We start from the raw sequence: 22,938 nt of genomic DNA on the forward strand, positions 1-22,938 counted from the left end.
CCCCCTCATAATCCGAATCGTATAGCTGTCTTTTACATTCCATTAGTGATGTAATTTCAGTTTATAAAATGTGTAGGCTATCTGAAATGTGATCCTGTCGAATGTCCATTGCCTAGTATAAGCCTAAACATTATAGTCCTATTCTTCAGCAACCGAATGCTTCATTTAGTCACAGAAGTATTATTCCCCTATAATGCCTTTATTTAGCCTATAGCCTGACAGCGCTCCAAAGATTTGCACCGCAGCAGTCATTTAAAGATCATTTCTCCATCAATTAGGTTAGGTGCAACTGTGCAAGTGCTCTTTGACAGTTTTGGTTCAATTATTGTTCACAGCGCAAGCAGGAGTGCATATCTAGACCTGTTGTTGGTAAACATTAGCCTATATGATTGGTTAGATGGTTATGTTGAAGTAGTGATTATATTTAGTTTCACGAGAAGCTCTGGTAAATTTCTCACACAGTTAAAGGCTGTCATCGCTTTTAATAAGGCTATGTCAATGTTCGGCCTTTAATTTGCTCTTTCTTTTTAATTTCAAAGTGTGGAGAATAGTCTACTTCACAATAAATTAGAGTTAGGGTTCATTCAAATAAGTATATGTTTCGAAATGTTTAGTTGATAGCTTAAGCAATTCAATGGATAGGCTAAGTTTCCTGTACTGCCGGATACGTCATTACAATGCCCTAATTAAGACATTGTAAAGAGATATATGGTCTTATCCTCCATTAAAATGATAATAATAGCCTAATCATTATTAAAATTACCATATGATTATAGCATAACAATAATAATTGCACATTTATAATTAATATTAATTATAGCCTATCAGGAATTAAGAATAATGTAATTGGCGTAGCCGATTATTATTGTTATTATTATTAGGCTATTGTTAGTATTATTATACATTGATTATTATTATTGTTATTATTATAATACGGTTATTATTATTTTTATTCATATTATTATTATTATTTATTGTTATTATTGTTGTTGTTGTCAGGGGTGTTTATATTATTATGGTTGTTGATATATAATTGTATAGCCTATATATAGGCTAGGTATATATTGTGACACTGATGTCCTGTCATGCAATAGGCCTATCACAAACCTATAACTATCATATCATTAATTCATGATACATTTGTTCTTTTTGCAGGTGCATTGGCATTAGCCCATGCATGTTCATATTTGTGTTGGTTCGGTAAGTAAAAACCCAGACGACCTGTGGGAATTCAATGCTTGGGTTTAAAGTAAAATTGTGCAGTAAAATGAATTTGGCTTGTATCATGTTTATTCTAGAATAGCATATAGAGTAAAAAAAAAACGTCGTATAATTCAATTTCAAATTAAACATAATATCTATAGCCTACTATTAGGCCTATTTAAAATCCGTGATTTAATATCCAAGATAGATGCCATCTAATTCTGACCTGTTTGAACGTTTTGGTTTACTCGCAGCTTACTTTTAATGAAAAGTAACACTGTTTGACATTTAATCTGTAACCATTTCATTTAAACTTTGAGTTAATGGCTCGAATGTTAACGCGTTTCATTCCTGACATGTGAAAGGTTAGAGTTGCTATTAAGAAATACACCGAGCAACAACCAATTATAGACTCATGAGATCTTTGTGGCGATAGTTAAGAATCCGATGCATTTTGAATGACAGGACAAATATTTGTGAACAGAATGTGGAAAATAACCTGCTATAGGCCTATAGAAAACATTTTCTTTTTCTTTTACATTTCAACGTAAAATGCAATGCAAACAAAAACTGACACAATTCTACATTAGTAGGCTATATTTGTCAATTTGAGTTTATAGACTTTTGGTGGTTAGGTTGGATCTAGTGGATGATGGTTACATCATTTTGGAGTGAATCTGACCAATCAATCAAGCAATCAATGCGTAATTGCGCGCGAACATAGTTCAATTTCATTGTCGACTGTTTTAAAATGATTGATCAATTCCTGTAGACAACCGCGTGGACCACCACCAGATCAGCGTTACTTGCTGGGAATAAAAAGATAGCCTAGCCTACATCAATCAAACTCAATCACGTCGGGCAATCTCAATCTCAACTCCTTGCGTCCTCTCTCCTCACTTAATCACTAAAGATGGAGTGAAGACGCAAGGAATGGAGGAGAGGCGTTTGAGATCCCCCCATAGACTCAGCCCTCCCCTCCCCTTCACGGGAGCACGTAGCAACAGCTGAGCCAATGTGCTCCACCAGACACCGACTGCGTGCCTGGCAACAGCAAGAACGTGATGACGTCTTCCTCCGGGGCTGCGTATTATGGGATGTGTGGAATTAAACAGCGAGGGCAGTGGAAAGAAAAAAAGATAAACGACATTGAAGTAAACATGGAGCTGTCGGCCGTCGGGGAGAGAGTCTTTGCGGCCGAATCCATCATTAAACGACGCATAAGACGGGTACGCTGCTGGTTTTGTGTTCGCACATCCGTGTTTCCACCAATAGCGCAACCATTTATCCGGGGCACATTGCAGTGACATTACATCGCCAATAAGTCATTCCCTCCTCGATGTGCTCTTTTTCCTTGCAGGGCCGTCTGGAGTATCTGGTGAAATGGAAGGGTTGGTCTCAGAAGTGAGTCTCCGTCTAAACGCGTCCTCGGTTGCGGTTCGTACGGCTGAGAGCTTCGCAGTCACGTTACCGGATCAGGGGGTTGTTTTTGACGGAGTATCCAAGGCGATAAGCATGCATCTACCTCGCCTACATGTCGTTCTGTGGTTCGATCTGCGCAAAGATGTGGTTTTGCAATCGGAAATGGGAAATCGGGGTGCATATAGGCAAAGCAAATGGCAACCCAGTTGCGCTAACATTAGCAGATCGCTAGCGCACCAAACCAAACGTCCGTTAGGTAACGCCAATAGTCCACGACGCACGGCGTGCTTCGGTTAAATCAAACTTTGTCGCTCAGTGAGCCTACGGTGGTTGAAATGACATTTATTCACATGTTAACGGCACACTGTCGTTGTGTTGGATAGGTATAGCACATGGGAACCCGAGGAGAACATTCTCGATGCGAGGCTCTTCGCAGCTTTCGATGAGAGGTGAGGTTTTGACACCAGGGCCCTTAAGGGCCGAACGCGTACTAGGCTATAACACTCCAACTTAACGCCTACAATTCCGCCTAATTCTAATGTGTCTTGTTGACTTAAAGACTCTATAAACTGTTTTGAATTGCAGGGAACGCGAGAGGGAATTATTCGGTCCAAAGAAGAGGGGACCCAAACCTGAAACTTTTCTGCTGAAGGTGAGCAAAGAAAGTTCTAGTATCTGCGAGGCCTACTCGGGCTTTTCTGACTCATCTTGGTTTAGTTTCATGAACGATGAATCATTTGAATGACAGGAAGCGACACATTTCAGTATATTATAACTAATAAGGAGCGTTATGTGCTGAACAACAACTATCCAAGACAACTACAGACCCCAACTTTGAACACAGGCCGAGCCTGAAACAAAACTTGAACATATGATATCCCCTACTACGATTACATCCCTCACAACAAAGCACGGAGAACATAATAGACTTGCATGGAAATTGAAATATCTCCTGTCCTACTACCAGCATGTGTTTTCTGCGTAACATCTTTTTTATTATTATTAAAAACTGGATCTTGATGCAACGATAAAGCTATAGGCTACTATAAACGGGCTTATGCCACGTTCAACTGATTCAGAAACCCAACACTAATTGTTACTCTCTGTCTGTCTGCAGGCCAAGGCCAAAGCCAAAGCAAAGACCTATGAATTCCGTAGAGAACTGCCGAGGGGGATTCAGGTTTCATACCCGGTACCGGAGCCCGTTATTACACCGAGAGCTCGAGAGGGCTTACGAGCCGTCGTCCCAACGATATTCCCCCCAAGCACCGTGAACCGAGGGGAGAGCGTGCGTGTCAGACCACCGGAGACAGAGAGAAGGCCCCGTCCGGCTCCTCCACCCTCATTCCCGGCGGGGGATTTTGTCAACGTGCCTAAAAAGAGAGGGCCGAAACCCAAATTACGCTTACGCTTCGACGTGGATTCTGACAGCTGCCCGAGCGAGCACGGGAAGAGGAGCAGGGTGGAGGGGCAGGGGTATGGTCTGCCGAAAACAACGAGGCATTATCACGGCGAGGGAGAAACGTCCGAGAGAAGTGTTATCCAGCTAACGCGACGGTTTGAAGAGGAGACGAGTATTACGCAGAGAACAAGCGATGCGCACAGGCAGGTGGGGACCGCGTCCCACTCGGGAACGCGCGACAGTGGACACGCACGCAAGGCCAGGCCTGACCATCAGAGCTACAGGACTAACGAGGGTGCCGTGTCTATCCCACACCCCAAGCTGAAGCACTTGTCTAAGAACAATTTCTATCAACATCATAACGCGTCCCCCATAACCCAAGAACAGCCCGGCGCAGGTGCCAAAACGCAGGAGGCGGTGGGTGTGGAGCAGCGTCCAGAGACGTCATGGACCCCGTGCCTACGTAACGTGGAGAAAGTGGTGGTGACGGACGTGACGACGAACTTTTTGACAGTGACCATCAAGGAGAGCAGCACGGACAAAGGCTTTTTCAAAGATAAAAGATGAGTTTGTATCATATTAGCTTTTACCCTTGACAAGGACCAGAGGCCTAGCCTACATTGCAAGAGTTATTTGTATGTTAGCCTTACCAATAATACTTATTTGAGTTTAATTTGTAACTACCTGGAGCTATGAACTTTAGGCTATATGTGTATAAGAAGTATTTAATGTTAAATGTATATTGACCAAATTAAAATATCGAGTCATATTTCTAGTCAAGTTTTTTTCGTTTCACATTCTGCATGTGTAGACTATGGCTACAGCATTTCAGCCTTGGAGCTATTAATGGATAACCTATAGGCCCTAAAGGAATATGGCTGCCATATCAACGACAGATATCTTCCCAAACTGTGTGCCATTTTCTTTTTTGTCCTTTTAAACTCCACACTCTCCTAACACGGTGTTGCAACAATGTTATTGTATCCCTGCGTCTGAATTAGGTCCTTGTTAGGCCGATGTGTGTCACAGCTGTGCGTGAAACTGACATTATTTGGGGTTTAACTTCCACTGGAATTCAGAAGCAACGCACAGCGAATTCATATGTTTTAAGATGAGGGTCTCTCATTTCTCGTGTGGGCTGGATTCCCGTTTTAGTTTTTGGATAGGATTATAAGCTTCTTTATTCGTGTTCATGGTTAGGGTAAAGATTCAGATAGCGCATGTAGGTATGGCGACATTGCAAAACAATGCTACCGATATTCTATGGAGAAAATGTTTGTTGAAACAAGGCTATAGTTGTTGCCAAGCATTTGATCGACAAAACATTATTTAATTTCCAGGTAAATTACACAGGCCTACTGTATATTGAATGAGGCACTTCAGCCTAAATCCTGACCCCAGAAGTACATTAAAAAGGTATTTTAAAATGTAAATGTTGACCCAGATATTTTGAAGCAAAAATATTTTCTTTCTCGTTGCTTTATCGAAATTGTTATCCTCAAATAAATTATTGTTATTAAATCAACAATAAAGAAACGCTGCGTCATGTAATATTTTGGCATCACGGTGATGTGTGTGAATTTTTATGACCCCGAGCAAATATAATCCAGAATGAGCCAAGATGTCTGCATTTTTCATTAAGATAACCCCATAACCTTTAGGTTAAACCTTCTTTATGACCAATATTTGAAGTAGCTTATGTCATGATATCATGCCATCGTTCTTTAGAAATGTGCTTAACAGACCTACTACTTTACTTTTCACGTGAATGATTGTTTTAAAGCCTACAGTCTGGACAGGTATCAGACTCACGGTGATGTAAAGAATTAAGAGAGAGAGAGAAATCAATCATGATTGATTGATGATTGATTGATTGATTGAGAGAGAAAGAGAGAGCGGAGTGGAGAGACCGCCCGCTGACACCGGCGCTGGGAACATCTTGTCGGTTGGTCTTGAGACTGGACGGTAGGAGGTCTAGTCTAGTCTGTGTCTGGAAGAGACTGTCCAGGACGTCGCATAGCCAAGCATACCCTGTTTATTTCTCTACATTCTCAATCAATGTCTTAATATGGGTGCCTAACTTATTTTATTAGAATTTTTGCAGAGAAAAAGTTTTCAAGCTAAACTAAGCTCACTGATGAAAGGGCTACGATTTGCTCTGAGGTGAAATTCTTGCAAGTCAGACGTGCCTACATTGTTCATGAATATTAATGGAATTAAAAGCAAATTACAATTGTCTCAGGTCCTATATGACGAAGCAAAAAATATAATAGCTATTTTTGAGTAGACGGTCTACTTGCCGAATCCAGACGGTGGATTAATTCGGTCCGACCGGAAGGAGAGTTATTATAGGGTAGGTTATTCTTTTTTTCAGTTTCAAAGCATCCATTCATTTAACTCTTCCAGTGTAACTCCGCTGTGCAGAACCCGCTATACCATAATGACCTCGCCGTTTGGCTACTGTACCTACTGTAAGTGAATTACTTTATCTAAACTGTTGTTGAGTTAAGTTCAGTTCCCTCAGTGTGGAACATTGGTAGATAGATTAGTTTTATAACCTGAAAATATAGGCTAAATATGTTTTTCGCAATCAGACTACTGCATTTTGTATCCATGTCCATTCAAAATGACAGATACATTTTGTGTGTTGGAAATGATAGCCCATAACAAGTTTGTGCGGACCATATTGTAGCCTAGGCATACGGCTGTGGAGTGTCCTATCGTAGCCTAGTGTAAAAGCAGTCCTATCCTGTAAGCCCTTTCCCCAGCTGAGAAAACATCTGGCTAAATTCTCCATATGAGTGCAATTTACTCAACGACGTGCCCATCAAAAACCACAAGCCTTTGATCTGTCTCCGCCGCGGGGGGCATGCCAAGGAGGTTTCACCCAAAATATAGAGCCTTTCAAATCCGCCTTCGCTTCAACACTCCCTCGCGGGAGGGTGTAAGGGTGCCCGGGAGGGTGTAAGGGTGTAAGGGTGTAAGGGTGCCCGGGAGGGTGTAAGGGTGCCCTCCCCCCGCAAGATGTCGCCACGAACGTGACATTGCATGGTGCCAGAGGCTCTACGCGGCTCGGTTCGATTACTTAAGCATCCACCCTTTCACCGTTTCCTATGTAGGCCCCTGCTTATTAATGTGTCACGACTCCACTGTTGAAATGAAAGTAGCCTACATCCTTATAATTAGAATCCCCCCCCTGCCTTCCACCCATCGATTAGCCTAGTCTGTAGGCTAGTGTTTTGATCAGTGATGCTTGCACAAGGAGAGGGAACATACCACCTTTTTGTATTGGACCGGGGCCGGTTTTATTTGGCCCTGGGCCCTCCTCTTTCCAGATGTGCGCAATGTGTGCGTGTGACCACTAGATGAACCACAAGCTCACAAATGGACTGAAATGGAACTAGGCCTGTTGACGTTAGGATGAATTAGTTAGTGGTCATCAGACGCCCTTAATTCTAGCTTTGTTAGAAACAATTGAAATGTAGGCCTATCTAGTGAAATGTAGGCCTATCTAGTGAAATGTAGTCCTATCTAGTGAAATGTAGTCCTATCTAGTGAAATGTAGGCCTATCTAGTGAAATGTAGTCCTATCTAGTGAAATGTAGTCCTATCTAGTGAAATGTAGTCCTATCTAGTGAAATGTAGGCCTATCTAGTGAAATGTAGGCCTATCTAGTGAAATGTAGGCCTATCTAGTGAAATGTAGGCCTAGCTATTGAAATGTAGGCCTATCTAGTGAAATGTAGTCCTATCTAGTGAAATGTAGGTCTATCTAGTGAAATGTAGGCCTGTAGTCCTACAGTATGCTGTGGCTGTTAAAAGTTTTTTGTTGGTCAAATTCAGCCATCACTTAGCCTACCAAATATGGAATATGACTTGATGCCAAAAAATATTTTGTTGTAATCCTATTTATTATAAATGACTACCTTTCTAGTGCACAACTGAAAACTAAAACGTAATGTTTATGTAGAATAGATAAAGACTACAGATCCAACAATCCTCGGGCTAAAACAGGATTATCGCGATGGTTCGTGATAAGGTTGCCGGGTATAGGCCTAGACTTATTCCACTTAGAAAAGCTGTTTAAAAGTTGCACATTACATTTAGGCCTACATTACAGTCATTGAGCATACGCCTTCATCCAAAGCTGAAGCTGGGCTACTTGCATTTAGGTGGCCAGTGTAGGCGACTTCTAATCGACGTAGGATACAACCCCGCGCGTATCACGCAACGTCAGGGCGTTCAGATCACGTCTTAATAACGTCCGTCAGTCCAGAACCCCGTTTGTACGTCTGCTGGACCCCCTCAATATTCACACGTCTGGCTTGGACCCCTCTAAGACGTCTGTGGACGTGCAGAACGGGTTCAATATGCGTGATTTTTTAGGTTAGGGTTAGGGTTAGGGTTAGGGATAGGGTTAGGGTTAGGGTTAGGGTTAGGGTTAGGGATAGGGTTAGGGTTAGGGATAGGGATAGGGTTAGGGTTAGGGTTAGGGATAGGGTTAGGGTTAGGGATAGGGATAGGGTTAGGGTTAGGGTTAGGGATAGGGTTAGGGATAGGGTTAGGGATAGGGATAGGGTTAGGGAAAGGGTTAGGGTTAGGGATAGGGATAGGGATAGGGATAGGGTTAGGGTTAGGGATAGGGATAGGGTTAGGGTTAGGGTTAGGGTTAGGGTTAGGGATAGGGATAGGGATAGGGATAGGGTTAGGGTTAGGGTTGTCCAATGAAAACTCGCGGGGGCGTGGTTATGGCAGAAGTTGGTTGGGTATCTGAACGTCTAAAAAAACATTCATTCTGGCTCCTAATTGGAGGTCTTTGGACGTCCGAAAAAGACAAAAAAAGACGTCTTTTAGACGTGTCTTTGCTCAGTGGGAGGTTATAGGCTATAACACAGGCAAGTCTTTATAACGGACTGTCCCGGAAGCTAAAACGAAGGAGCACAGAAACTTCTCTCTTTTTATTCCCCGACTAGTCTCTTATACATATAGAACTACAAATCCCATGTCAAATACACGCGCGTAAAACTCGTAAAGTTTTATCCTAATAGCCTAATATGAGGCTTTTCGCCCATGAACAAACGTGCTTACTTTCAATTATTTTTTAATTATTGTTTTTTTTTGTATCTTGATTGACCTCAATCAAGAGAAGACATCAAGAAATGACTTTTTTCTCTTCTTTTTGTCCCCTTGAAACATGTCACCTGAACCATTACGCGACACCCAAGCACTGACGCGCGCATTCCTGGCAGCATCGATAAAGGTCGTCTCGTGGTGGTGGATACACACACACACACACACACACACACACACACACACACTAGAGAGAAGACACATCCCGGTGGAAGCGGACGCAGTCCCAGCATCGAAGAGGCTGAGCAAACATCCACTTAGAATCTCCCGTGGAGATGCGTGTTACTGTCGGTGATGCTTTATCTCCAAGTGCGTTTTGGATATCATGTTTATGACGACGGCGAAAATGTCGAATGGTATCGTTTTAAGTTTGCTGGCGTTATACTTACGGCAGTGCACGACTGACTTATGCAATTGGAGTGGAAGGTGAGACTGAAACTTGATCATATGAATGATTTTCCCATGTTTTTTTTTTTTATTGATGTTAGCCTGAGTTCTTTATAATTGGTCATTTGCAATATTTTGATACACAGTTTGAGATAAGGCTATTTTATCATTATACATATTGTTTCTCAAAACTGTTAGCATAGGTATATGATGATATTACTTCAAAACGGCCCCAAATGGGACCTCTTGAATACAATTATATTTGATTATTCCATATGCCCCAGAAGAAGACAATTTCCTATAGGCGTGTAAAAGGGCTTCAGTCAGCCAGCTCGCTGTTAGAATTCCTCCATCTCCTCTGATCTCACCTGATCTGATCTGATCTGATCTGATCTGATCTGATCTCATCTCATCTCACCGTCGTATTTTCTCCATCCAGCGGTTTGGCCCGTGATGCGCGTGATTCGAGGACGGTGCAGCAGGTGCGTCTGCGCTGCACAGAGGGGCGGGTAGAGTGGCTGTACCCCAGCCAGGCGCTGCGGGTCGTCCTGCAGCCCAACCTCTCCTCCGCCCGGCACACTATGGTCTGCATCAAACCGCTCCGCAACTTCCGCGGGGCCAGTGTTTACATCGAACGGGCCGGGGAGCTGGACCTGTTGATGGCGGATGACGGACAGCCGGAGAAGGTGTTTTGTTTCCGGGCGGACGGACCGCAGAAAGCCGCTATCTTCCTCCAGGCTGACCTTCAGAGCGACATCAGCCGACGGGCAGTGGGCTTCAGATACGAGCTACTTGAGCACCGGAACACGGCGCCCAACCTTGTCCGAAGCGCGTTGCAGGGTGAGTGAATCATCCCAAAATTAAAATCAATTATTAAATATCATTTGAAGAACTAAATGATATGCCTATGTAATTATTCAAAACATGTTTCATATTGTGACGAATCGAAGGCTGTGTGATCTCAATTGCTATCATAAGGCCCAAGAAGATTTTCGTGAAGCTCATCTCTATAATTGTTTATTCAAACAATGTCGACTCGTCGCAAGTGTTGAATTGAACAAACTCCAGCAACCTGGTCACATACAACATGTCATACTACATACTAACACCCGTGCACCTGCTGCATGAAATTATGTCATTGTGTAATGGCTTGAGGCCTCACTTTTGGGTTTGGGGGATGAGGAGGGGTGAGGGGGGGGGGGGGCAAGGGGGCACATATGTGGGCTGGTTGCTAATTTGGGGGGGGCCAACGAGATGGTCAATTATCCAATTAAACACTGACTCCAATCTTCCCCGGTGGGCGGACAAAAGCAGAGAGCAGAGAGCAGGGGGGCCCCTGGCCCTCAGGGGCCTGAATGGAGATGGCAAATACTTCTTGGATTCCACAGATGCCTCATCTGTGTGTGTGTGTGTGTGTGTGTGTGTGTGGGTGGGGGGGGGGGGGTGCGTGCATGTCTGTGTATGCACAGGCCTGTTTCAATAGGGTGATGTCATTCTCTCTAGCCTAGTTGTGATGTCTGTCTGGTGTGTGTGTGTGTGTGTGTGTTGCGTGTGTGTGTGTGTGTGTGTGTGTGTGTGGGAGGGTTAGAATACTAGTAGCTGTCTTCACCAGGGGGTCATTCAATTATGCGAGTACAATGGGAGTCAGACATGGAGGTCACCACTAATTAAAGTCTTTGATGTGTGGGCAGTCTGGTGGAGGATGAGTGTGAATGGAGCAGAGATGCATGTCTGGCATTCCTCCATCCGACCCCGGGGTCGCGAGATGAACCCAGCCAGGGAGAGAGAGGAGCAGCTGCTGCCCATGTTGGTATGTTAGTCTGGAGGCGTGGTCCTCATCAATCAACTGGCAGCGTGTCGACCCAGTGACAGTGTGTGATTGTAGGGTTCGAAGGTGTTTATAGTCGAAACGCCGACGTTGACAGGCGTTGAGGTGGGACAGATTCTAGGACGGGTGTGAAGTGGGAGAGACAGTGCGTTCATTTCTCCAGCGGTGCTCTACTGTTCCTGGGTCAGTCTCAGTGATAGCTGGTTCGATTAGAGACAGTGGCTCTACTGTTCCTGGGTCAGTCTCAGTGATATCTGGTTGGATTAGAGACAGTGGCTCTACTGTTCCTGGGTCAGTCTCAGTGATATCTGGTTGGATTAGAGACAGTGGCTCTACTGTTCCTGGGTCAGTCTCAGTGATATCTGGTTCGATTAGAGACAGTGGCTCTACTGTTCCTGGGTCAGTCTCAGTGATATCTGGTTAGATTAGAGACAATAGCTGTGCTGTTCCTGGGTCAGTCTCAGTGATATCTGGTTAGATTAGACACAGTGTCTGTGCTGTACCTGGATCAGTGCCATTTAAAACAGAAATATGAGATGTGTGGGCTGAAATATACTGTATTCCGCACTGGCTTCTACCAAGACATGTCTTCTAGGTAGGTATAGGTAGGTAGGTAGGTAGGTAGGTATCTCTCCACCACATCACCTCAAGCTCTCCTAACTCGCTGGTCTCTCTTCCCATAGCGGCCTGTCGTCCGTGCAACGACACGGAGCTGCTACTGGCCGTGTGCAGCAGTGACTTCGGTATGTATCTCTCAGGTATCTCTCACGTATCTCTCAGTACCTCCGAGGTTCTCTCATGGGGAATCTATGGCAAACACATACTAGTAAGACACCATCAGACATGGTAGCCAACAGGTGTAATTAAAAAATAAATAAATTAGAAAACAAAGAAATAATAACAACAACAATAATAATAATAATAATAATAATAATTCATTATATTTATAAAGCACATTTCATTGTGAGACAATCTAAAAGTGTTGGAAAACAGTTGAGCTAACCTCGCCTCCTTCCCAAATACTTCCCAAATGCGTTAACGTTAACCCAATTCCTTAACCCTTTTAACCCTGAAAATACAGTGACAACATTTCAAATATTAATTGGATTTTCCCTATAATACTAGAAAGCGCAGTTTCTCAGCTTTCAGCAAGTGTTGGAGTGAGGAATTTTTTAGATTTGTTAGATATTTTTTTAATATTATTAAATATTTGTTAGATATTTTTTTAAATGTTGCCGGTGACGCGGTCGTATTAAAAGGGTTTAAGCTGCGCTTTGTTTACGGGGTCCATCCAGCCCTAACGCCCCAATCCACAGTCCCATTTCCCCCCTGAGGAGGGCTGCTAATTTACGCGACTAACGCCTGTTTGCAAGTGTATTGAGTGCTGGAGGGGTGGAGAGCTGGATGGGGGTGTGGTTGGGGGGGGGGCTGTTCCCAGAGAGCAGCCCCCCGTGGCCGGGAGAGAGGGACCCGACAGATGTGGGGGGCTGAGGGAAGACAATAGGAGGCGCGCAGGCTTAAGACAGCAGCAGAGCAGAAGCAATGGCTCCATTGAGTCCCAAGTCCATTTCTAGCCTCACTCCCTTGCCCTAATCTCACAAATCACCATCATCGACTTTTGGATGAGAGAAAATGGCCGTCTAATGGAAGAGTGAATGGACGCGCGGCGTGAAGGAGAATAGGAGGGGTTTCCTCGGTGGGGAGGGGAAGAGGGAGAGTAAGTTGTCTAGGTGGAGAGAGGAGTTTTGGAGGGAAGTCGGAATCTGCCCCTTTGCTCACAGAAAGAATCTTTCTTTCTTTCTTTCTTTCTTTCTTTCTTTCTTTCTCTTTCTTTCTTTCTTTCTTAATTTCTTTCTTTCTTTCTTTCTTTCTTTCTTTCTTTCTTTCTTTCTTTCTTTCTTTCTTTCTTTCTTTCTTTCTTTCTTTCTTTCTTTCTTTCTTTCTGTACCTTTATTTGACCAGGTTAGCTCCATTGGGATCGATGATGACAAACAACAATAAACAACAAGGAAATCATAATGTTCGTTCATGCAATGATCTAATTACTAATCATTGCTCTCATCTTATTTTTTTCTTTTTCTTTCAATCTTGATGAAAATGATCTTTCACTGCACACTTGATGAAAACCAGGAAAAGACATTGTGGACGTGTGTTTATAATGTCTTGTTTCCGTCTTGTTTTTTAATGTCTTGTTTCTGTACTCATGACCGTTTCTCCCGTAGTGGTCCGCGGCTCCATCAGAAGCGTTTCCCACGATGCCGAGCGGCAGACGTCCCTGGTGGAAGTGTCGGGAGGGAGGGTGTACCGCCAGCGCAGCGGGGCGTTTGAGCGAGAGGCGGGCGCCGTCGGAGCGCCCGGACCTAGCTCCTCCTCCTGGCGCGGACTCGTCCACACGCTCAGGCAGTGCGGGGCGAAGCCCGGGGCCGGGGAGTTCCTCTTTACCGGGGCGGAGCATTTCGGGGAGGCTTGGTTAGGCTGCGCCCCGCGGTACAAAGACTTCCTGATCCTCTACCGGGCGGCTCGGGCCGCCCAGATGAACCCCTGCGACTTCCCTCTGGACTGAGAGTGCCCCGCCCTGCCGGCAGAACCCCAGAGCCCCACTGTCTGCCCCCCCCACCCCCCCACCCCCCCCAAATCTCTTCAGCGTGGTACTGCGGTGACGTTGTAGTGTTGCCATGATGACATTACTGTGCCAGTGCAGTATTGCCCTGTGACATCAGCAGGAACCAGTCTGTCTGAGGGCTTGGGGAGGAACCAGGGTTTGGGGAGGAACCAGGGCTTAGGGAGGAAGCAGGTCTTGTGGGGAGGAACCAGGGCTTGGGGAGGAACCAGGGCTTGTGGGGAGGAACCAGGGTTTGTGTGGAGGAACCAGGGCTTGGGTAGAGGAACCAGGGTTGTGTGGAGGAACCAGGGCTTGGGGAGGAACCAGGGCTTGGGGAGGAACCAGGGTTTGTGTGGAGGAACCAGGGCTTGGGGAGGAACCAGGGCTTAGGGAGGAACCAGGGTTGTGTGGAGGAACCAGGGCTTGGGTAGAGGAACCAGGGTTGTGTGGAGGAACCAGGGCTTGGGGAGGAACCAGGGCTTGGGGAGGAACCAGGGTTTGTGTGGAGGAACCAGGGCTTGGGGAGGAACCAGGGCTTAGGGAGGAACCAGGGCTTGGGGAGGAACCAGGGCTTAGGGAGGAACCAGGGCTTTTGTGGTGGAACCAGGGTTGTGTGGAGGAACCAGGGCTTGGGGAGGAACCAGGGCTTAGGGAGGAACCAGGGCTTGGGGAGGAACCAGGGTTTGGGGAGGAACCAGGGCTTGGGGAGGAACCAGGGTTTGGGGAGGAACCAGGGCTTGGGGAGGAAGCAGGTCTTGTGTGGAGGAACCAGGGCTGTGTGGAGGAACCAGGGCTTGGGGAGGAACCAGGGCTTAGGGAGGAACCAGGGCTTAGGGAGGAACCAGGGCTTGGGGAGGAACCAGGGCTTGGGGAGGAACCAGGGCTTAGGGAGGAACCAGGGCTTAGGGAGGAACCAGGGCTTGGGGAGGAACCAGGGCTTAGGGAGGAAGCAGGTCTTGTGTGGAGGAACCAGGGTTGTGTGGAGGAACCAGGGCCTAGGGAGGAAGCAGGTCTTGTGTGGAGGAACCAGGGTTGTGTGGAGGAACCAGGGCTTAGGGAGGAACCAGGGCTTAGGGAGGAACCAGGGCTTAGGGAGGAACCAGGGCTTGGGGAGGAACCAGGGTTTGGGGAGTAACCAGGGTTTGGGGAGGAACCAGGTCTTGTGTGGAGGAACCAGGGTTGTGTGGAGGAACCAGGGCTTGGGGAGGAACCAGGGCTTGGGGAGGAACCAGGGCTTGGGGAGGAACCAGGGCCTAGGGAGGAAGCAGGTCTTGTGTGGAGGAACCAGGGCTTGGGGAGGAAGCAGGTCTTGTGTGGAGGAACCAGGGTTGTGTGGAGGAACCAGGGTTGTGTGGAGGAACCAGGTCTTGTGTGGAGGGGCGCGTGACAGGACCCAGGGCAGAGGCCCCAGCAGAGCCAGAGCTGAGGGTCCTCCCACGCCCGTGCCTGTCCCACCAGGGGGACACCTAGAGAGGCAGGGCCTTCGTCCCTCTCACCCTCGCCACCAGCGGCCCTGGAGGTCTAACGAGGGTTCGGACCGTCGCCCCTCCTCTGGACTACAGGCAGGGAATCATGGGATTTAGAGTTCATTTGTGATTATATTTCTTTCTGAAATTGCTTTTATGTTGTGTAGCTGACTGTCATGGAATTAGATGTTTTCGCTGTTATTTCTTATGACATTGGTTCTAAACAGGGTATATATGATGCTCTTTTGCAAACCATCAATTTGCTGTCCATGTTGCCAAATATAAACAAGAATCCATCTCACAACAAATAATTGTAATTATATAATTGTAATATTTATAATGTTATTTCTAATAATTTAATTGATTTTGTATCTATATGGGGTATGAAACATTTGCCCCTCATTGGTTACATTGTGCAATTTTCGTCCGGGGCAATAAAGTACTACTACTTCTACTACTATACTAATACTCTATTAAAATGTTCACGTCATTAATTAAATGTGCCCAAACGGTAATGTCAAAACGGCTGTCGCTCTCAATAAATTGTTTAATGAATTAATGAATTGTACAGATCTGTTTCTAATGGAGGTGAAAAAACGTTGGGTCTATGAAGATAGATTCTGAACGACCCCCCCCGCCCCCCTACCCCCGTCCCCCCGCCCCCCTCCCACCCCCCCCGAGCGCTGACCCGGGCGGGGCTGGCCCTCCCTGCTGTATTGTGGCGAGCCAGTGAGCTGAGCGATGCAGACAGAGTGGGGTTTTACTAGACGCAGGATAATGAATGAACAGGCCCATTTATCTTCAACCTTATGATAAACTAGATCTCTCCTTTATCAGGCGGATTCTGTGTTTTTAGGTTCAGAAAGCTGAGAAACCCAAACTGTGAATTTTAAACAGTTAGTATACAGTGTAGTGGTATATAGTAATAGTATAGGGAATCTATAAATGTTTTTACACATATCTGGATCTGCAAAACTGCATTTCAAATCATTGTTGCATCTTGTCATGGTCAGGTATAATGTTTTCATTCAACCAGAATAATGTTCGATTTCTGTGTTCATTCCAATTCAGAGTTCCTTATAACACAAAAGTCTGAACGCCAATTCTTGAGGAAAATTTCCCAGTGAATCTACCCAGCCCAAACAGCGGGGAACGATGTGTTTTACGTGTGTTTTTACTCATGATCAGCAGATCCAAGTCTTATGAAGGCTCTTCTCTCCATTAGTACATCATCTGAGAGCCCAGCGCCAGTGGGCGTTTTTAAATTTCGGCTTTACAAAAGGATTAAATTGGAATTTCGACTCCCTCAAAATCGCAGTGCATAATCTGCTCTTTACAGCCAAGTGTCCAAGAAGCTTAATTCAGTCTTGTTTCTTCAAGATCTTCTTTATTCAGCCCATATTCCCCATTCTAACTGGGGTCTTATGTAAATGAAATAGCTCTACCATAAAATGATATACAAATGTGTCTACGATAGCCAAAGCAATGAGGGGGATGCGCCAGGGTTTTCTAAAGGACTGGGATGCCCTTGGATCATAGCTTGGGAAACAGAATGGACAGATGTGCCAATGGGGGCCCTTGGGGGCCCCTAAGTCTAAGGCTGCCTGGCCCCTCCCAGAAAGGAGGAACAATTAATTGACTTTTAAAGCGCCTCCTCTTTGGGCCCTATTCCATACGCCTCCTCGGCCGAGCAGAACTCACAAATTGCTGTGTTGAACTTTTTATTGGGACTAAATAGGTGGCAATGAAAGTGTAAATGACCGCGGGGTGAATGGGCCCCTCACAAAGGCCTGGTGGTGACAAGGCCCCCGGCAGACATAATGATCATTGTCACGGCTGCTGTCACCCCCAGAAACACCAGGGCTCATGAATTGAAGGGGTCAGATCCAGCCTGCGGAGCGCTCACTTTGGACACGTAATGTCCTTCTCTCTTCGGCTACGTCGCTCCCCAAAAAACAGTTGCAAAGTTTCAAAGCCGAACGCCACTCTCGCCTGTTGTGTTTTCGCTTTAATGCTCCAAGACATCTTTGTTGATGTATTTCCTCATATCCTCTTAACTTAATTTGTTTCTTTCTTGGTAAAGTTTAAGATCTTTATGCATTCTCCTCACCAACTGTCCTAACATCAGTCCCATTTTACAAATTATAGTCCGATGCTTTAGTATTCATAAATATGCCCTGATAGATTGCTTTGCTCATACTCCATGCTCAGATGAAATATGTAGATCATGGGTTCCCAAACTCCATCAATGTGGGCCTCGCCTCTGAAAACAGTGACACACCCGCGCCCCCTCAACCCCCCAAATTATCCATTTTGCAAAGCATCGTTAGCTAGCCCATAACGTTACACAGCTAAGTTAGCTCGGTGGCACCTGCTGCTAGTTAACGTTATGACGTTTTCACACAATACATTCATGCCTGCGGGGGGAGGCTCTCTCTGCACTATCCACACATTTAGTAAACATCTCTCCCATTATTTATTTAGATCTTCTGACCTTTAAAATCACATTTCATTCATAAAAACCATCGACATTTTAAAAATAAAAAACATGTTTTTCCTTCTTTTTTTTTTCTAACCATCCCTCCGCGCCTCCCCTGAATTTCTTTGGGGCCCCCCAGGGGAGGGGCCCCCCAGGGGAGGCCCGCCTCACAGTTTGGGAACGCCTGATGTAGAACACCCTAAAACTACTCAGATATTCTCCTCAGAGCAAAAACACTAGATGACGATCAACCTTAAATATGATCAACACAAATGATAGCAATGCTCAGGGAAAATATCAACCACAACAACGTCTCCTAAACCTAACCCTATGTTTAGTCCGTTTTGAACGATGCTATCCAGTCAGAGCCAAGATGGAGTCCTCCCTCCCTCCACATTGTCCTGATGCCAAGGGGGGGGGGGGAAGGGCACCATGTCAAATTCTCCAGCTGAATATTGTGGCTTTTGAGCCCAAACAATCCCCATCTCTGGGAATCCCAGCAGCCCTCTCATCGGGGGGAAGGTTGCGGGAGTCCCCTGGAGGGGCCCGGCCCGGGAGCCCCTCGCTCGGCGTGCCGGCAGGAGTCCCGCTCTGGCTGAGGGGTAATTGGTTTATCCTAGGGCCCAGGCTGCGTTCCCATGTGGGCCACTGCTGGGGAGAGCTGGGGAGAGCCCCGGGGTACAATATGGAAACAGCGTGATCCCTCCCTCCATCTCTGCATCAGCATTCACTAGTCAGGCTATAGACGCCAGAGACCTGGGAGCACAAAGCCAGGCGAGGAGGGGGGACGAGAGCGGGAGAAGGGTCCCAGTGGACCTTCGTTCTTTCACTTTGTCTGTGTTTGTGTTGGAACTTCGTTTTTTGTAATTGGGTAATAGATAGATAGATAGATAGATAGATAGATAGATAGATAGATAGATAGATAGATAGATAGATAGATAGATAGATAGATAGATAGATAGATAGATAGATAGATAGATAGATAGATAGACAGACAGACAGACAGACAGACAGACAGACAGACAGACAGACAGACAGACAGACAGACAGACAGACAGACAGACAGACAGACAGACAGACAGACAGACAGACAGATAGATAGATAGATAGATAGATAGAGATAGATAGATAGATAGATAGACAGATAGACAGATAGACAGACAGATAGACAGATAGATAGATAGATAGATAGACAGATATATATAGAGATAGATAGATAGATAGATAGATAGATAGATAGATAGAGATAGATAGATAGATAGATAGATAGATAGATAGATAGATAGATAGATAGATAGATAGATAGATAGAGATAGATAGATAGATAGATAGATAGACAGACAGACAGACAGACAGACAGACAGACAGATAGATAGATAGATAGATAGATAGATAGATAGATAGATAGATCGTTTTGTTATCTTCTTGTTTTTGTAGTCACAAGTGATTCATAGAAGAATGAAAAGGAGAGCCGGTCCTAGGTTTAATAATTCACGGCCCTTCACAAATGATACACCTGGTGGAAAAATTCAGTCTGCTATTCTGCCTTTCATCAACAAAGTCATTGAGTCGCAGCCACCCGAACTGAGCTCTGGTAGTCAAATCAAAAAGTATGTTTACAAATTACAGTATTCATCTTGCCAACTCTTGCTGAGAATAAGTTTCAACTCTACTCAGTCGAGAAAAAAAACAGAACATGACTGCAGTTTGTTTTCATAAGTGCAACTCTATTTAGATATCTCTAGAACAATCAAAGAATATTCACACGTCAAAAAACATAAGGGAAATTGGTCAGTGGGGTCTGTATAGAGGTACTGTAGAAACGCTGACCACGCAGGATCATCTGGACCACATCAGGGCTGAGTTTCCCAGAGGCATCGTAGCGCTGCGTTCATCGTTAGCGCTATGATGAACGCCGTAGCTTACGATGAACGTAGCGCTACGATGCCTCTGGGAAACTCAGCCCAGCGCAACTCATGGTCTTATTTCAGGATGACGCGTGTCTCTCTGTCTCCAAGGGCAAGTCTGAAAAAGAACAAAAACACATTACAATACACTGAAATGACACAAGAACTTAAGCTCCATTGTCATTCAAATACTCGAACTCGCAGACCTTTGTATTGTCAGTGTGGTTGCTCTGAGTATTGAGCATCCAGAACTTTTTACATTTTTTACATGCAAAAAGCACAAAAATGCAAAAAAAACAAGGACAAAGAAACACATAAAAGAAGACAGGAGGAAAGACAAAAACAAGTCTCAGAAGATGAGTTTAAAAACATGAGAGTTTTAAAAGAGAGAGTCTAAAAAAATGAGAGTTTTAAAAGAGTCAACAGAGGCTACCTCCCCACACATTGTGTTACCTCTGTGTATTTGATTTGGTATCATAGGGAATGTGTGTGTGTGTGAGGTGTGTGTGTTCATTTTACACATGGGTGCTACCAAGTGAAACATCTCACAGTGCTAACCTGCTTGCCAGTGTTGTGGATTCAAGCGTATCACACTGAACTAGATCACATGGTGACTCTATCTTGGACATGGATCTGTACCCACCTGACCAATCCAGCTGCCAGCAGACCGCCTAGCAGGGGCCCGGCCCAGTAGACCCAATGATAGGTCCAATAGTTAGTCATGAGCGCAGGACCCAGGGCCCTGGCTGGGTTCAGACACGTTCCAGAAACATCTCCTCTGAGAACACAAAGAACATTTAATGTTAAGGAAAAATCTTACTTGGTTTAGTTTAGATTTCAAAGAACACGCTGAGTGGTCGGTCAAGCTGGTTTTAAACAAAGGCAATAGTTTTATTCTGTTACGATTCTGCAGAGTCGGACTCAAACACAGGAAGTGAATCCGGGCAGAGTGAGTCAGATGTGGACGAGGTCGATAGGTTATAACGTGAAAAAGGAAGTGACATAGTTTCAGGATGAAGAGGACAGGGAAGTGATGTCACACAGGAAGAATTTGTAGTTTTAACAGACTGATCTATGAGAACGAACTACAAAGTTAGAACAACAGTCAAGTAGGAAAACAAAACACTTTGTTGAGACTTGAAATTCATTCACATTAACGTTGAACTGTGAAAAACACAAGGAATTGTATTAAGTGAATTGCAATTAAACCACAGGGGAGTTCGAGGCGACTTTTCATAAACTTTGAGTTGACTTTAGATAGATAGATAGATAGATAGATAGATAGATAGATAGATAGATAGATAGATAGATAGATAGATAGATAGATAGATAGATAGATAGATAGATAGATAGATAGATAGAAGACTTTTCATAAGCTTTGAGTTGACTTTTCATTAAGATGTCAAACAGGAACGCCAAAACAAGACCATAATAGCCGAGCATCTCTGATCTGGCGTGTCTGTCGTATCTTTATGTCTGAAATCTCATATGACTGAAAACACTAAATCTCTCACAGATGAATAAACAGATTATCTGCAGTACACTGTTGGATTTATGCATACATGAACGGTCTGTTTAAAATCTAGAAACCATTGTTAGAAATCTTTTAATCATTACCAAATATCTTGTGAATTATCCATCAATCATTTGCTCATCTATTAACTTTGAGTTCTTAGTAACTACTAAAGTAATTAGGGACGACATGTTTCGTTGACATTTTTTGGTGACTTTTTGTAACCCTTTTTACCTCCGCCCAGCAACAGCGCAGGAGATAATGTTTTCGTGGCATGTGTGCGTGTGCATTTGATTTGTGCGTGCGTGCGTTTTGTCTATTAGCAGGATTACGCAAAAAATGACTGGAGCGATTTTGGGGCCCACAAGCCACACAAACACAGCCGGACTGCCCATTCACCTCCAGTCAGTTTGACCTCCGCCCCAGCGAATCACAGGGCGGGTCCACGAGCCCCCCCAAACACGACCCAGACGACCATTCACCTCCATTCATTTTTTGGACGACGATTACGCAAAAACTGCTTTTCATGAAACTCGTCGGAGGGGTGGAGCATGGGCCAATTTAGAACCCTTTCGATTTTGGCGTGCACAGTCACGAAATGCATTCAGGGGCAGAGGTCTGTGCTCTCTGAGCACCATTTCTAGTCTTACTTTATTTTTATTTTTTTTAACCAACTTTTGTACGTTTGGAGTCGTGTTTATTGGCAGTTTATGAACCATCCATCCAAAACGTAAACCTCTCCAGAGAGGGTAACGGACAAGCAGGAAGTAGTCCCTCCCTCGGCGCCGCTCCGCCGACTCACCCGGCCAGTACGTTGATGATGACGGTGCAGCCCACCAGGAAGGGCGCCAGGGGGCTTTTGGTCGCGTGGTTGACCGCCGCCAGCAGGACCACCATGGTGATGAGGCAGGTCATGGCGACCTCGCCGAACAGCGCCCCCCACACCTGCTCGTCCGACTGCAGCAGGGAGAACGCCGCCCCTTGGGCGCGGGCGTAGTTCGCCGCTGGGGTCATGACCTACGGGTTCACCACGGGCCATACGCAGGACACTGAACATCACGGGCGTATCTGATATCAAATGTGATTCTAGACAGTGTTAAAATGGTTTGTAATAGTGGTTAGTCACAACCCAGATAGCAAGCGGATGTGTGATGATTCTGGGTCATATATGGGCCGGAACTAAGCCACAAGGGCCAGATCTGGCCTGGATATGGCCCAGATCCGCTTGCTATCGGGGAATTTTGTGATATTGCCTGGACTCGTATACTGTACAAAGTGGATGGCAAAGGACTTCCATTTTACCATCATGGGTAAGATCTTGTGGATCGTGGGTATAGAGTTAGATATTTTTTATATATTATAATAATATAATAACTAGATAAAAACGGTATAGTATATGTTTCTATAGTATTGAATTGAATTGAATTGAATTGAATTGAATTGAATTGAATTGAATTGAATTGAATTGAATTGAATTGAATTGAATTGAATTCAATTCAATTCAATTCAATTCAATTCAATTCAATTCAATTCAATTGAAAAATCCAACTGTATACCCACGATCCACAAGATCTTATATTATGAGTATATTATTTAGTCT

At 44.9% G+C, this 22,938-nt stretch overlaps 2 protein-coding genes across 2 annotated transcripts; both read left to right on the top strand.

Annotated features, from left to right (window-relative positions):
- Positions 1-2,357: 2,357 nt before the first annotated feature.
- On the top strand, positions 2,358-4,594 carry cbx8a (chromobox homolog 8a (Pc class homolog, Drosophila); the record flags this gene model as incomplete). The annotated part of the gene is made up of 5 exons (XM_084460978.1): positions 2,358-2,432; positions 2,564-2,607; positions 3,009-3,074; positions 3,211-3,277; positions 3,743-4,594. Exons 1-5 carry the CDS (start codon positions 2,364-2,366, stop codon positions 4,592-4,594), a joined length of 1,098 nt encoding a protein of 365 aa, XP_084317104.1. The 5' UTR covers positions 2,358-2,363.
- Positions 4,595-9,502: 4,908 nt separating this feature from the next.
- Positions 9,503-13,934, top strand: LOC311327870 (meteorin-like protein; the record flags this gene model as incomplete). The annotated part of the gene is made up of 4 exons (XM_084460979.1): positions 9,503-9,582; positions 9,983-10,383; positions 12,055-12,114; positions 13,594-13,934. 4 exons carry the CDS (start codon positions 9,503-9,505, stop codon positions 13,932-13,934), a joined length of 882 nt encoding a protein of 293 aa, XP_084317105.1.
- Between the last annotated feature and the right edge of the window lie 9,004 nt (positions 13,935-22,938).

The sequence above is a fragment of the Borostomias antarcticus genome (genome assembly GCF_949987555.1).
Source record: "Borostomias antarcticus genome assembly, chromosome: 35".
Lineage (NCBI taxonomy): Eukaryota > Metazoa > Chordata > Actinopteri > Stomiiformes > Stomiidae > Borostomias > Borostomias antarcticus.